At 39.4% G+C, this 15,506-nt stretch overlaps 1 protein-coding gene across 2 annotated transcripts in view; it reads right to left on the bottom strand.

Annotated features, from left to right (window-relative positions):
* Window positions 1–629: 629 nt before the first annotated feature.
* The window catches only part of TMCO1 (transmembrane and coiled-coil domains 1), a 43,306-nt gene continuing 28,429 nt past the window's right edge, over window positions 630–15,506 (bottom strand). For both annotated transcript variants that reach the window (XM_004027829.5, XM_055364869.2), the window contains exon 7: window positions 630–1,740. In XM_004027829.5, coding sequence (XP_004027878.1) covers window positions 1,642–1,740 — 99 coding nt within the window. In that variant the 3' untranslated portion in view covers window positions 630–1,641. The remainder of the gene's footprint in view (window positions 1,741–15,506) is intronic.

Raw genomic sequence — 15,506 nt, 5'->3', positions numbered from 1 at the left:
AGAGAGCTCACACACTCTAGTTGAGGAGATGGGATGAGAAGAGAATCACCACATACCCATGAGGAGGCTGTAATATAGAGCTTGACAGCCTGGACTATTAGGCTTTACACTGGTTGAATTCAAATCCTGACTGCCACTCAATAGCTCTGTAATGCAGAGCAAGTTACTAACCTCCCCTGCCCCAGTTTCCTCATCTGTTAAATGAAGGTAAGAACAGTAATTACCTTGTAGGGTTGTCTTGGGATAATCCTTAAATTAGATAATCCATAAAACACTCAAATTTATCCATATATTCATCCATATATTTTATTTCTCTGTTGACCATTGTTTCTTGTATGCCATACCTTCACCTTGGGCAGATCCTCTTTTTTGTCCTTGGAATATAACCTTTAATAATTCAATTCTCTTAGTTTTGTATGTCTAAACATGTCTTTATTTTGCCTCCAATATTGTACATAAAATTCTAAGTTGATACTTATTTTCCTCAGCACTTTGAAGATACTTTTCTACTGTCTTCTGGACTTTATGGTGCTGATAAGAAAGAAGTTTGCTGTTGGTTTAACAATGATTACCTTGAAAATTATGTGTTTTTTCTCATCACTGGTAGAATACTCACATTTAAGTAGACATTTGATGAATGTGCATATTTATTGATAAGACTCCACACAGGACTCCTAATTCCACAGATTATGGGGGGAGGATCATGGTACAAACATCCTTCTCCCTTATGAAGGGGCGTGGCAGAAAATGAAGGCTATTGTGACTAAAAGGAAGCTCTGCAAGATTAACAACATATAACTATAACCTTGTCTCCAAGGGAGATCTAAGAGTGCCCCCACAAGAATCTGAGAGACTGTCATAGGATATGAAGAGAACAGCTGAGGACCCTCATTTTTATTTATTTATTTATATTTAATTTTTTTTCAGACATCAGTGTTACTTGCCAAGACCCTCATTTTTAAACTCCAACGAGTTATTACGTTCCTTTCCACTCTTGCTTTCCAATTCCTACACCAGGACAACTCTGTATTTTGAGTATATGAGTCAAGTATGGCAAAAAGTACAGTACCTTAAAAACTTTTATTTTAGTCCTTCCTGGCCCATGCTAAAACTTATATCTAAAAATATGGCAAAACAAAATGAAACAGATCTCTCCTTGTACATAAAACAGCTAAAAATTTGGCCTCTTTATTGATCTTATGTCATATATTTGGCTTGAAAAAAAACCAACAACAAAACAAACAGTTACAAGGGTTAAACAAACTACATTTTTCTTCTAAATCTCTAAATGCTCATAGACAGCCAACTTGCAGGGCATACACAGCGCCTTGAGAGTCGGTCCCACAGAAAATACTTATGTAAATGAAACAAGAAGAATGCTATTTGTTTTTCATTACATAAACATTACCTGAACTTAACTAATCAATCCACTTATTTGATAAAAATCGTCTAGGACCAAAAGCACTATCAAGTTTGCTGGCTGCCATTTTCACTCTAATCATACCCAAAAGGCCTAGAAATAATTCAAAACTAGAAAGAGGCCCAAGTAGTAAGGCTACCTATGGCTCTTGCTGCAAAACAGTTGCCAGTCTGATGTGTGTGTGTCTAGAAAGAATGATAGAAAATAAAGAGTTCTTGAGTTCAAGAGAACTTCCCAGAAGGAGGTGGTGGGCCAAGAAATCCACCTGCCTGCTTGGTGGCGGCTCGTGAAGGGGCAAGGCCGAGAATCTTCTGAATGTTCTGTGAAGAAAGCACAGTAAGGATTGGGTTTTAATATCAAATATACAGAAGATGTGTTTTATGTAGCTCTCAGGCAAAGGGAACTCATACTCATATAGAGTAAAGGAACCATTATGACCTGCAATAGGATGATTATCACTTTTTTTTTTTTTTTTTTGAGACGGAGTCTCGCTCTGTCACCCAGGCTGGATTGCAGTGGAGCAATCTTGGCTCACTGCAAGCTCTGCCTCCCAGGTTCACGCCATTCTCCTGCCTCAGCCTCCCGAGTAGCTGGGACTACAGGTGCCCACCACCACACCCGGCTAATTTTCTGTATATTTAGTAGAGACGGGGTTTCATCGTGTTAGCCAGGATGGCCTCGATCTCCTGACCTCATGATCTGCCCACCTCGGCCTCCCAAAGTGCTGGGATTATAGGAGTGAGTCACCGCACCCGGCAATCACTATGTTATTTTTAAAAAGGCCTACAATGTAATGAAAATCATAGAACAGTAAAAGCCTTCCTTACCTGATGAGACCTTGGTCTACTAATGAAAGTGGTTGATTTTTTTTTGAGTAGAGAATCATAAAAGGAGATAATTTTTTTAACAAGAAGCATATGAAGAATATTCATTAGCTATTTCTTATGGGCATCTTGAGTACGGGTCTGCTGGCTGGATTTGTCATTACTGCACTGTCTATAATTTTCAGTTTTGGCTAGGTGTGGTGGCTCACGCCTGTAATCCCAGCACTTTGGGAGGCTGAGGTGGGTAGATCACTTGAGGCTAGGAGTTCAAGACGAGCTTGGACAACATGGTAAAACCCCATCTCTACTTTTTAGTAGAAAAATACAAAAATTAGCTGGGCGTTGTGGCATACACCTGTAGTCCTAGCTACTCGGGAGGGTGAGGCATGAGAGTCCCTTGAACCTAGGAGGCAGAGGCTGCGTGAGCCAAGACTGCACCACTGCATTCCAGCCTGGGCAACAGAGTGAGATTCTCTCTAAAAAAAAAAAAAAAAAAAAAAAATCAGTTTCAATTTCTTTACAGTGTTGAAAGTACTCAGAAACCTGCAAAGCACTCTGAGTTCAGAATTTTCCTAAATTTTCAGCACCCTGTCATCTTTTTCCATTGTTTCACCTACATCTAATGCAATTTTTTAAGAAACTCACTTTTATACTTTTATTCAGTTTTTAAAAACGTACTTTGTTCTCATAATTCTTTTTTTTTTTTTTTTTTTGAGATGGAGTCTCACTCTGTCATCCAAGCTAGAGTGCAGTGGCACGATGTCGGCTCACAGTAACCTCTGCCTCCTGGGTCAAGCGATTCTCCCTGCCTCAGCCTCCTAAGTAGCTGAGATTACAGGTGCCTGCTATCACACCCAGCTAATTTTTGTATTTTTTTTTTAGTAGAGAAGGGGTTTCACCATGTTGGCCAGGCTGGTCTTGAACTCCTGACCTTAGGTGATCCGCCTGCCTCAGCCTCCCAAAGTGCTGAGATTACAGGCATAAGCCACTGCGCCCAGCCAATGTAGCATTTTATAAGAGGAAAAAAACCTTAGAGATCCTGATTATTCTTGCCCAATTTCTTCATTTTATATTTGAAGAAACTAAAACTCAGAAAGGTATGATGGATGGCTTATCCAGAATTACAAAGCTAAATTAAGAGCACAGTTAGAATTTAAACCGGTTGTGTTTTGACCCTTAATCTAATGGATTCTCTTACACAGTAGTTTCTGTGTTAAAGTTCTGCTCTTCAGAACAAACTCCATTCTGTGGTAGGCAGGTTTGCATGCATTAAACTATTCATCCAGTAGTTACTGAGTACCTACTAGATATAAGATACTGTGAGAATATCCATAACCAGGCTTCTCTACAAGCATACACACCCTCAATCCTTCATCTTGAATAATGATGACTACTATGGATAAGAATGTGTATTGAGGTAACACTGTTAGAATACAACAGAATGTTTAAATATGGAGGACATAACTTTAAGGACTCATCTAAATTATATTTACCATAAAATATTTCAGTACATACATTCCACAATACTATAGCTCATTCTTTAAGAAGACATCTGAAATGAGTGAAGAAAAAATCAATCGTTAGTACATTAGGATACTTCTCCTTAGTAAAGATGGAGAATGATCGGACTTTGTATTTCTTTTTCTGAGACGTGGTCTTGCTCTGTCACTGAGGCTGGAGTGCAGTGGTGTGATCACAGCTCACTGCAACCTCCACTTCCCGGGCTCAAGCATTCTTCCCACCTCAGCCTCCCAAGGAGCAGGGACTACAGGCATGCCACCATGCCCAGCTAATTTTTGTATTTTTAATAGAGTTGGGGTTTTGCCATGTTGGCCACGCTGGTCTCAAACTCTTGGGCTCCAGTGATCCGCTCACCTCAGCCTCCCAAAGTGCTGGGATTATAGGGGTGAGCCACTATGCCCGGCCTACTTTGCAATACTTTTTTTTTTTTTTTTTGAGACAGAGTCTTGCTCTGTCGCCAGGCTGGAGTGCGGTGGTGCGATCTTGGCTCACTGCAACCTCCACCTCCCAGGTTCAAGCGATCCTCCTGCCTCAACCTCCCGAGTAGCAGGGAATACAGGGGCGCATCATCATGCCCAGCTAATTTTTTTGTATTTTTAGTAGAGACGGGGTTTCACCATGTTGGCCAGGATGGTCTCGATCTCTTGACTTCGTGATCCGCCTGTCTCGGCCTCCCAAAGTGCTGGAATTACAGGCATGAGCCACCGTACCCGGCCTGCATTACTTTTATAATAAAAATAGCTCCTTAAAGCTCACCTCTAAAAAACCCATTACACAAAGCAGTAAAAAGACCAAATGATGTTACTAGTTTGCAATTTCTTTATTTAATTAATATTTCCTGAGCACCTACAATGTATTTAGCACTAAGCTAGGCATTAAGGGAAATTGCTTTAAAGATAAAATTTGAAACAGTAAGACATACAGAATTAGCTGCTGATAAACATATTTGTCTAGTTAACAAATACAGTAATATAGCCTAGACAAAATACACAAGGGATTCTTGCTCAGTTATTCTGAAGGGTCAAATAGATGAGTCCTTATCATTTTAGAGATTAAAAACCAATGTAAAAATGTTGGATGCCCTTTATAGGTTTACTGTGATTTAAAGAAGATGATTGAAAAAATAAAAAAATAATATTTTGAAGAAACAAGAAACTGAACTGGTAGTCTGTTGAATTTCATTTACTAACTCAAAATATTTAAATGACTACTGAGGGTAAGCCACTGCTCTAGACGGGAATATCTCAAATAGCAATAGCAGCAACAAAAAAGTGTTAAAAATGAGACACTTCAGCAGCCACAGCCAAAGTATATGGAAATCCAGGCAACTCTATACTTTCCTTTACTCTATACTTTCCTTTCCTTGTGGCTCTTGCCACAGACCCGTTTTGGGAACACTAAATTAAATGTATCGGTGTTACATTACACAGGTATTTGTATTTTAACACAAACACTCTGCATTTACTGCATGCAATTTTATCCTTTCGTGAAATTCTAAACTAATCTGTTTAAATCCCTATAGTCTCACAGGTGAAACCTAGGTCTTCTGTTTTTCTCAGGTAGATTTCCCCTGCTTTTCCATCAGTGAAATCTTTTCCCCTAAAACCCATGTAGGAACTAAGTGATGGTCTCAAGATGCAAGAGCCACAGGTAAAAGGACCAGACGTCACTAATATCTCCACAGTAGTAACATCCTACATTTCTACACACTTTAAAGTTTGCAAACAGTTCTAAGGACTAGATAGTAGTCCTTAGTTATTCCTGCTGTTAAGATGAGAAAGTTGATGTAGGGAGAGGTTACAAGTCAGAAAGTGAACTGATATAACTCAAAGTGCAGTTTTCCTTTATTAAGCCACCTCTCTGTAACAGACTGTTATCTTAGGAATAAAAAAATCACATAAAGAAGTAAAAAAAAAAAAAAAAAAAAGGAATAAAAAATCGTGTAACAGGCCTATTTTTTAAAAAAATCACAATTATGCTGTTAAATGAGCAAATGGTTTCTCTCTCTATATATATATATAAACATACACATATAAAATATAGTTGCTATGCAAAAAACCCATAAAATGTACAATGCAAAGAATGGACCCTAACATAAACTATGGATTTGGGGGTAATAATTATATGTCAGTGTAGATTAATCAATTGTAACAAATGTACCACTCTGGTGGAGAAAGTTGATAGAGGGGTGTGCTATGCATATCTGGGGGCAAGGCATATATATGAAATCTCTGTACCTTCCACTCAATTTTGCTGTGAACCTAAAACTGTTCTAAAAAATAAGGTCTATAAAGGGGAATATAAAGTATTTAAGAATATATAGTAAGATAACAGTTGTATTAATAATAGTTGTATACTTTTTCTCATATCTTGCCTTCCCCAACTTTTTGAAATACTGCTAAATGGAATACTTTTAAAATAAAGAAAAATATTCCTGTGGGTGCTATTTTAAAGTGAAGGTCATAGTATGAAGCTAAAAAAAAGAATAACAACAATAATAATGGTTAACAGTTACTGAGTACTTACACTCTGCAAGGCATTGTTCTAAGACCTTTATATGTATGTCCTCATTTAAATCCTCACAACTTAATGAAGTGGACATTATTATCCTTGCATGTAGATAAGAAAAATAAGATACCAATGGTCAGGCTGTAATTCAATAACTACTCACTGAATACCACACTGTACAGCAGGCACTTTTGTATATATTATCTCATTACATCTTTCAACAATCTCATCCATTAAACTTAACCTGACTGCTTTCCTATAATCTCTCAATTTTTCTTTCTTCTTGAGGTCAAGTTTTCAGGCCTTGTTAATTAGCAAGATTTAGTTTAGAAATATGCATTTAGGCCAGGAGTGGTGGCTCACATCTGTAATCCCAGCACTTTGGGAGGCCGAGGTGGGTGGATCATCTGAGGTCAGGAGTTTGAGACCAGCCTGGCCAACATGGTGAAACCCGTCTCTACATGCGCCTGTAATCCTAGCTACTTGGGAGGCTGAGGCAGGAGAATCATTTGAAACCCGGGAGGCAGAGGTTGTAGGAGATTGTGCGGCTGCACTCCAACCTGGGTGACAGAGCAAGACTCCATCTCAAAAAAAACAAAAAAAAAGAAAGAAATATGCATTTAGCTAAAAGACAGGAGTTTTAATATATAATAAAGATGCTATGAAAGAAAATACAAATGCAAAATATAGTAAGATGCAATCAAGTTTTGGAAAAATGTAAAACAATTATTTTGAATTCCTGTCCAGTCCTGTGTAACAGGGTAACAAATGAAGAGTGTATACCCAGAAGAGAAAAACAAAGGAAAAACATTTTCCCATAATTGTGTCTTCTATTGGCAGGAAAACCAGAAAAATACAAACACAGGATTTGTGTTCTTTCCTCTTTACCATGATTAAGAACCAGTGATCAAGAAAAGGAAGTTGTTGGTTGCTAACTGGGTATTTTGGGAAGACCCAGGTCAATGGCGATAAACACATTCTGCTGAATTTTATTCCTTAGTCATTTAGCTAAAATAACACACCTATGGCAATCCTCAGTTCACTCTGTTAGTTTCTCTGACATCTGGCAACCAGTCTTCACTTCTAATTAATCGCAATATCTCATTAATTCCCACAATGTAATCTTTACTCTATCAACAAAGCTGTATATAAAATCTAATCACTTCAAAACGACCCTTTCTAATATTACCAGGGCTCTCACATTATATCTGACTAGACTATTTGGGAAAAATAATGTAGAGGTTAAATATTTACTAAACAAACCTGATAGTACAAGCTTGATATCGCTGAAATATTATTGGGTTAGCAATCAGAAAACTTGGGTTACAGTGCTGACAAACTAGACAATAAAACAGTAGGAGTATCTTTTCATTTTACCAAATCTCAATGTCCTTACTGTTAGAAAAAAGAGGGTTGACTAGATCAATCATTTTCAGACCCTTAAAGCCTTTAATAACTCTTTTATTTTTTAATTTTTAAAATAAATTTCTATTCTTTTTTATTATTTTTTTTTTGAGACGGAGTCTTACTCTGTCGTCCAGGCTGGGGTGCAGTGGTGTGATCTCAGCTCACTGCAACCTCCACCACCTCCCGAGTTCAAGCAATTCTCTTCCTTAGCCTCCCAAGTAGCTGGGATTACAGGCACCTGCCACCATGCCCGGCTAATTTTGTATTTTTAGTAGAGACAGGGTTTCACCATCTTGGCCAGGCTGGTCTTGAACTTCTGACCTCGTGATCCACCTGCCTTGGCCTTCCAAAGTGCTAGGATTACAGGTGTGAGCCACCGCGCTCGGCCCATAGTTTTTTGTTTTGTTTTGTTTTGTTTTGTTTTGTTTTGTTTTTTGCACACAATTCACAGAGATTAACAGAAGCCTTTTGAAAAATAAAATGTGACGTATAAAAGCCCAATACAGAAAACAAATAAAATAGGGTAGAAAACTGAAGCTCCCTTCTGGGACCTTCTTAACACATATCTTATAAAGTGGAAATAAAAATTCTGAAAGATAAGCACATCAAATCTGCACTAGAGTAATGCCACTTCCTTTGTAATGATGAATGAATATTTTCTGTCTCAGGTTGATCAAAGGCCCTCTTTGTAATAAAGGTCTTTTCTGCTGGGGTCAGGAGATTAAGTGACAATCTCTTTCCCTCTCACTTCCTCCTTCCTTTCCTCTTTCTCCCGTATCTTTCCAATGAAAATGTCCCTAGATCTCTTTTAGCTCCTTCTTTGAGGATCAGTCAAGGAGAATATTCTGAATTTTAGCTTAGTGCAGAAAGACAAAATGTTTTATTTTTTGAAAATCTCATAATGGAGGGCATAACCCCAGTCGGCATTGTGAAGAGTGTCTAAAACTCAGAATAAACTACAATCTTACTGGTTTGAAGAACCAAAAAGCTACTGGAAAACCACAGCTACTGAAAATACAGAAAGAATCCTGGAAAACAGAGAGACAACAAAAAAGGAGCCTCAAATTTTGCATATAAACTCTGCCTGCAAATCTCTGCTTAATTTTTTTTTTGGAGACAGAATCTTGCCCTGTCACCCAGGCTGGAGTGCGGTGGTGCAGTCTCAGCTCACTGCAACCTCTGCCTCCCAGGTTCAAGCGATTCTCATGCCTCAGCCTCCTGAGTATGTGGGATTACAGACGTGCACCACCATGCCTGGCTAATTTTTGTATTTTTAGTAGAGACGGGGTTTCAACATGTTGGCAAGGTTGGTCTCGAACTCCTGACCTCAAGTGATCTACCCGCCCTGGCCTCCCAAAATGCTAGGATTACAGGCATGAGCCACCGCGCCTGGGTCTGCTTAATTCTTAAACTATGTACAAGGCAGCCTATAAGCAGCCCAGTTAAGACTAAAATAACTGACCTGAGACTTCAGCTGCCATCTACCACAAAGGAGAGTTTGGAGTTTGAGTGCTGCTATGGTCTGAATGTTTGTGTCCCTTACAAATTCATACGTTGAATCCAAACTACCAAGGTGTTAGAAGGTGGGAACTTTGGGAGGTGATTAGGTCATGAGGGCTCTGCCCTGTTTAATGGGATTGTCCTTTCAAAAAAAAGGTCCCGAAGAGCTGCCCTGTGCCTTCCACCATGTGAGGATGCAGACAGAAGGCACTCTCTATGAACCAGGCAGGAAACAGGACCTCACCAGACACTGAATTTGCCTAGATTTTGGACTTCTCAGCCTCTAGAAGAGTAAGAAATAAATTTCTATTGTATATGGTATTTTGTTATAGTAGCCCTAATGGACTAAGACAAATGCCAGGTTAACTGCCTGCCTAAACAAAAATATCAACACTTCTTCCAAAGAATAAAAGAATCCAGAATATCTTCAACCTATCGTTTACATTATCCAGGATATGATCCAAAATTACTAGATATATCAAGAAACTGGAAAATATACTGTTACTTAAGAGAACAGGCCAGGCGCAGGGGCTCACGCCTGTAATCCCAACACTTTGGGAGGCTGAGGCAGGTGGATCACCCGAGGTCAGGTGTTTGAGACTAGCCAGCCTGACCAACATGGTGAAACCCGGTCTCTCCTAAAAATACAAAATTAGCCGGGCATGGTAGCGGGCGCCTGTAATCTCAGCTACTCAGGAGGCTGAGACAGGAGAATCACTTGAACTGGGAGGTGGAGGTTGCAGTGAACCGAGATCATGCCACTGCACTACAGCTTGGGCAATAAGAGCAAGACTCCATCTCAAAAAAAAAAAACAAAAAATAAAAAAAGAGAACAGGGAATGGAGTCCAAATTCCAAATGTTGAAATTAGCACACAAGGTTTTTTTGTTTTGTTTTTGAGACAGAGTCTCGCTCTGCCGCCCAGGCATGAATGCAAAGGCATGATCACAGCTTACCACAAACCCGACCTCCAGGGCTCAAGCAATCCTCCCACTTAAGCCCCCATAACCCAGCAGCTGGGATTACAGGTACATGCCACTGTGCCCGGCTAATTTTTGTATTTTTTGTAGAGATGAGATTTTGCTCTGTTATCCAGGCTGGTCTTGAACTCTTGGGCTGTTGGTCTTGAACTCCTGCCTCAGCTTCCTAAATGCTGAACAGGCATGAGCCACCACATCAGCCCAGCAGACAAGGTTTTTAAAGCAGCTAAATAATTATGGACATAAAATACGGCTCATAATATATTAACAAACAAGAAATCTCAGGAAGGATGCCAAATAAAGCAAAAATTCTGAAACTGAAAAATATAATACCTAAAATTCAAAAATCACTGGGTAGGCTTAGGGTTAACACAGATTAGAGGAGTCTGTGAACTTGAAGACAGATCAACAGAAATTATCCCATCTGAAGAACAGAAAAAAAAAAAGATTTAAAAAAATTCAACATAGCTTCAGTGTCCTGGTGGACAATACCCAAAACGACTAATATATAAGCAACTGGTGTTCCAGAAGAAGAAGAGAGAGAGAATGAGGCAGAAAACAGTTAAAGAAATAATGATTGAAATTTCCCTACATTTAATGAAAACCATAAGTCCTAGCAGGAAAAACTTTAAAAAAAAAATACACTAGGCACATCACAGTCAAATTTCTGAGAACCAATCTCAAAGAGAAAATCTGAAAGTAGCTAGAGAAAAGTGACATTACTTACGAGGACACAAAGACATGAAGAACTTTTCAGAAACAATGGAGGCCAGAAAACAGTGGAAAGGCATTTAAAATGCTTAAAGGTTAAAACAAACAAAAAAGCCAAACCAGAATTCTATGTCCAATGAAAATATCCTTCAAGAATGAAGATAAAATAAAGATATTTTCAGATAAATGAAGATTAAGAGAATTTGTCACCAGCAGACTTGCACTATAAGAAGCACAAGAAAGAAAAATGAAATTCCTTAATGCTATACCGTGAGGTGAAGATTCAGGCAATCCTTCTCAGTGACAAGCTTCACTTCCTGTTACAGCCCACGAACAGCTCTAGATTCAGTAGTCCCTATATCCATTACAAACGTTCATGCCTCCATGTTTCCTATGCCAAGAACACTTAAGATTGGAAAGCTGCCAGGCGTTCAGCACTTTGGGAGGCCACGGCAGGCAGATCACTTGAGGCCAGGAGTTTGAGACAAGCCTGGCCGACATGGTGAAACCCTGTCTCTACTAAAAATACAAAAATTAGCTGGGTGTGGTGGCATGCACCTGTAATCCCAGCTACTCAGGAAACTGAGGTGGGAGAATTGCTTGAACCTGGGAGGTGAAGGTTGCAGTGAGCTGTGATTGCGTCACTGCACTCTAGCCGGAGCAACAGAATGAGACTCTGTCTCCAAAACAAACAAACAACAACAAAACAACCGGAAAACCAGGCCTATTTCTTTGCCAATGGCATTCATGGGAAAATCATGGTACAGTCTACAATTTGAGTTTCTGAAAGTCTCATATTCTGACTATTCATTTTGCAGGCAACCATAGAGTCAATTCTTATGTAACCTAAGATCTTAAAAAGCAAATAAAACAACAACATGTAACCTAAGATCTTAAAAAGCAAATAAAACAACATGTGGAAATAGCAGGCTAATAAGGATTTTAGTTCAAAGGAAGAAGCATATATTCCATGGTAACACTTCAAATGCTGTTAAGGCATTTCAGACTGGATATATTAATATGTTCATAATTCTCTTGTGCATAAGCTAACAGTGAGTAATAGGTAGAGAAACAATTTACAATTAATAAAACAAAAAGTATAAAGGTAGGTGACTTCTGTGATTTTTCCAAGCTTTAAGTATTTCAGACTATTTTTGTTTTTAGAATTTAAGTAATAAAATTATCTGCAAGATGACTATCACTGAGGATGCTGCAATAAGTAGTTAGAATTCAACTGGGATCTTGGGGAAGACAACTATATGCCAAAAGAACAGATCCTTCAAATACAACAGTTTTACATTAGCTATGCAATACTATAGTCCTTATAGACTTTTTTTCTCATGCGTATCATGCAGAGAGAAGGCACTCTCTATGAACCAGGCAGGAAACAGGCCCTTACTAGACACTGAATTTGCATAGACCTGGACAAGTGGAAATAAAAAGTGTTAGTATATATCCTCCTTAACTGAAAACAAACATATGAAAATTTTTTCTGTTTTTTGCTGCCCACCTCCCCCTCTTTTTTGTATTCAACAAGCATGTTTCAGTAGGCTGTACCAGTCTAGGATCTGCAGATTTTCTTATTTTAACTTCATAGCATATACCGTACACTTCAGTTCTCCACAAAGCCTAAAATACTTGCTATCTAGACCTTTACAGAAACAGTTTGCCGATCTGCACTGAAAATGAGCTTTGCATTCCTGATAAAATCAACTGATACACAACTCATCACATTTTTAGAAATAATTAAAAGGAGTGTAAAGACCAGCTTGAGTTGAACTTCCTAAATGATTTTTTTTTTTTTTTGAGACAGGGTCTGGCTCTGTTGCCCAGGCTGGAGTGCAGTGATGCAATCTCGGCTCACTGCAACCTCCACCTCCCGGGCTCAAGCAATCTTCCCACCTCAGACTCCCAAGTAGCTGAGACTAGAGGCATGCACCACTATACCCAGTTAAATTTTTGCATTTTTTGTAGAGATGGGGTTTCACCATGTTTCCCAGGCTGGTCTTGAACTCCTGTGCTCAAGCTATCTGCTCGCCTTGGCCTCCCAAAGTGCTGGGATTACAGGTGTGAGCCACTGTGCCTGGCTCTAAATGATAATTCTTAACAACATTTATTTCATTTTGAAAACTCTACAGTTTTAGATGGTGACTTTTCGGTGCATCTAAGATTACTATTGATCCATCACAAGTAAAGTAACAAAATCTGCCTGAAATTAAAACAGAATGGGGCCGGGCACGGTGGCTCATGCCTGTAATCCCAGAAATTTGGGAGGCCCAGGTGGGTGGATCACCTGAGGTCAGGAATTCGAGACCAGCCTGGCCAACATGGCGAAACCCTGTCTCTATTAAAAATATAAAAGGTTAGCCAGGCATGGTGGTGGGTGCCTGTAATCCCAGCTTCTTGGGAGGCTGAGGCAGGAGAATCACTTGAACCCGGGAGGCGGAGGTTGCACTGAGCCGAGATCGAGCTATTGCACTCCAGCCTGGGTGACAGAGTGAGATTCTGTCTCAAAATAATAACAACAACAACAAACTCAGAATTGCTCTTTGTTGCTTAAAGTGAAATATATACATCGTGGTTTTTATGTTTTACTTATTTATTTATTTTTTTGAGACAGAGTCTCGCTCTGTTGCCCAGGCTGGAGTGCAGTGGCGTGATCTTGGCTCCCTGCAATCTCCGCCTCCAGGTTCATGCCATTCTCCTGCCTCAGTCGCCCGAGTAGCTGGGACTACAGGTGCCCACCACCACGCCCAGCTAATTTTTTTTGTATTTTTTTTAGTAGAGATGGAGTTTCACTGTGTTAGCCAGGATGGTCTCGATCTCCTGACCTCATGATCTGCCCGCCTCGACCTCCCAAAGTGCTGGGATTACAGGCGTGAGCCACCACGCCTGGCCCGTTATGTTGTGTTTTATTAAGATGTCAACCCAAGCCACAATTTTAAAATAATTAAAGACCAATATTCCACAGAGATCAAAGGATCTGTGCTAAACCAAAAGAGATCTGTGTTGTCATTACCTTAGCTTTCACAATAAACTCCTGCTATGGTTTGAATGTGTCCCCGAAAAGTTCATGTGGTGGAAATGTAATCCCTCTGCCCTCATGAATAGATTAATGTCATTATCACGGGAGTGGGTTCCTTATCACGAGTGGCTTTGCTATAAAAGTGAGTTCTCTCTGGTTCTCGCTCTTGCCCTCTCACCATGTGATGTCCTTCACCATGTTATGATGTAGCAGGAAGGCCCTCAGTAGATGCCAGCACCATGCTCTTGGCCTTCCTGCAGAACTGTGAGCTAAATTGTCTTTATAAATTAGCCAGGCTGTGGTATACTGTTACAGCAACAGAAAATGGGCTAGGGCAGCTCTATTACAGAGACCATTTCAAAAATTTAAGTATATACCTCAGCTAAGCAAAAGTACAACTTATTGGTGGACATAATCATTTAGCTATTCAACAAACACCTCAAACTCAGCGTGTCTTCTAACCAACATACTCTTCTTTCTTCTATTCCCAGCATCTTAGTGAAAGTAGTCCCCATTTGGTCACCAAAATAAAAAACCTGAAAGTCCTCTTAGTTTTTCCTTTCTCCTTCACATTAAATCAATAACTAAGTTCAGCTGGTTTCCCCTTCTATTTATTTCTCAATCTTGTCCCATTCTTTTCATCCCTCTTTTCACTGTTATAGTTTATAACATAATGATTTTTTGCTACACTATTATAATAGTCTTTTGATATTTCTGTATTTTAGTCATGCTCCTCTTATAGCTAACCTTCACAATGCAGTAAGTGCCAGAAAATATGTGCCAGAAAAGGAAGCCTTAAAACTTGATTGCGTTTAAAAGGAAGAAGAGGGAGGCATTCAGAAATAAGGAAAAACAGAAGCAAAAAGTACATCTGAGTGAGTGTAACATGAAAACTATTAAGCAAGCCAGAATGGGCAAAGTGCTGTATTTGTGGGGATGTGATGGGATATGAATTGGGAAAAAATATTAAGCAATACAATGACAAAGATCTTGGTGAGTCATGAACTATAATTTGATTTCCCATTGATTCTCACATTCCAGGGTGATAATGGTTTGAATCTGTGTCCCCATCCAAATCTCATGTCAAATTGTGTGGTTTAGCACCATCCCCCTTGGTACTGTTCTTGTCATAGTGAGTGAGTTCTCACGAGATCTGGTTGTTTAAAAGTGTGTAATACCTCCCACCTCTCTCTCTTGTTCCTACTCTGGCCCTGTGACATGCCTGCTTCCCTTCTGCATTCCGCCATGATTCTAAGTTTCCTGAGGACTTCCCAGAAGTTGAGCAGATGCTAGCATCATGCTTCCTGTACAATCTACAGAGCCATAAGCCAATTAAACCTCTTTTCTTTATAAATTACCCAGTCTCAGGTATTTCTTTATAGCAATGCAAGAACAAACTAATACACAGGGCAACCAAAAATCTTCTGCCACAGACAGTATTCAGAAGGAGGGGAGAAAAAGAGAATCACTTGTGTAACAAATACTGAAAATTTTATGTTCCTATTTACTGCATGTGCAAACCTTTCCACTACAAAGCCTGCCGAACGGCAGTATGTTCAGAAACTGAATAATGCCCTAAAATAAAGAATTGTTCAGCCAGAGACCTTAATG

Source organism: Gorilla gorilla, chromosome 1, assembly GCF_029281585.2.
Source record: "Gorilla gorilla gorilla isolate KB3781 chromosome 1, NHGRI_mGorGor1-v2.1_pri, whole genome shotgun sequence".
Classification (NCBI taxonomy): Eukaryota; Metazoa; Chordata; class Mammalia; order Primates; family Hominidae; genus Gorilla; species Gorilla gorilla.
This window is presented reverse-complemented; position numbering and strand designations above follow the sequence as displayed.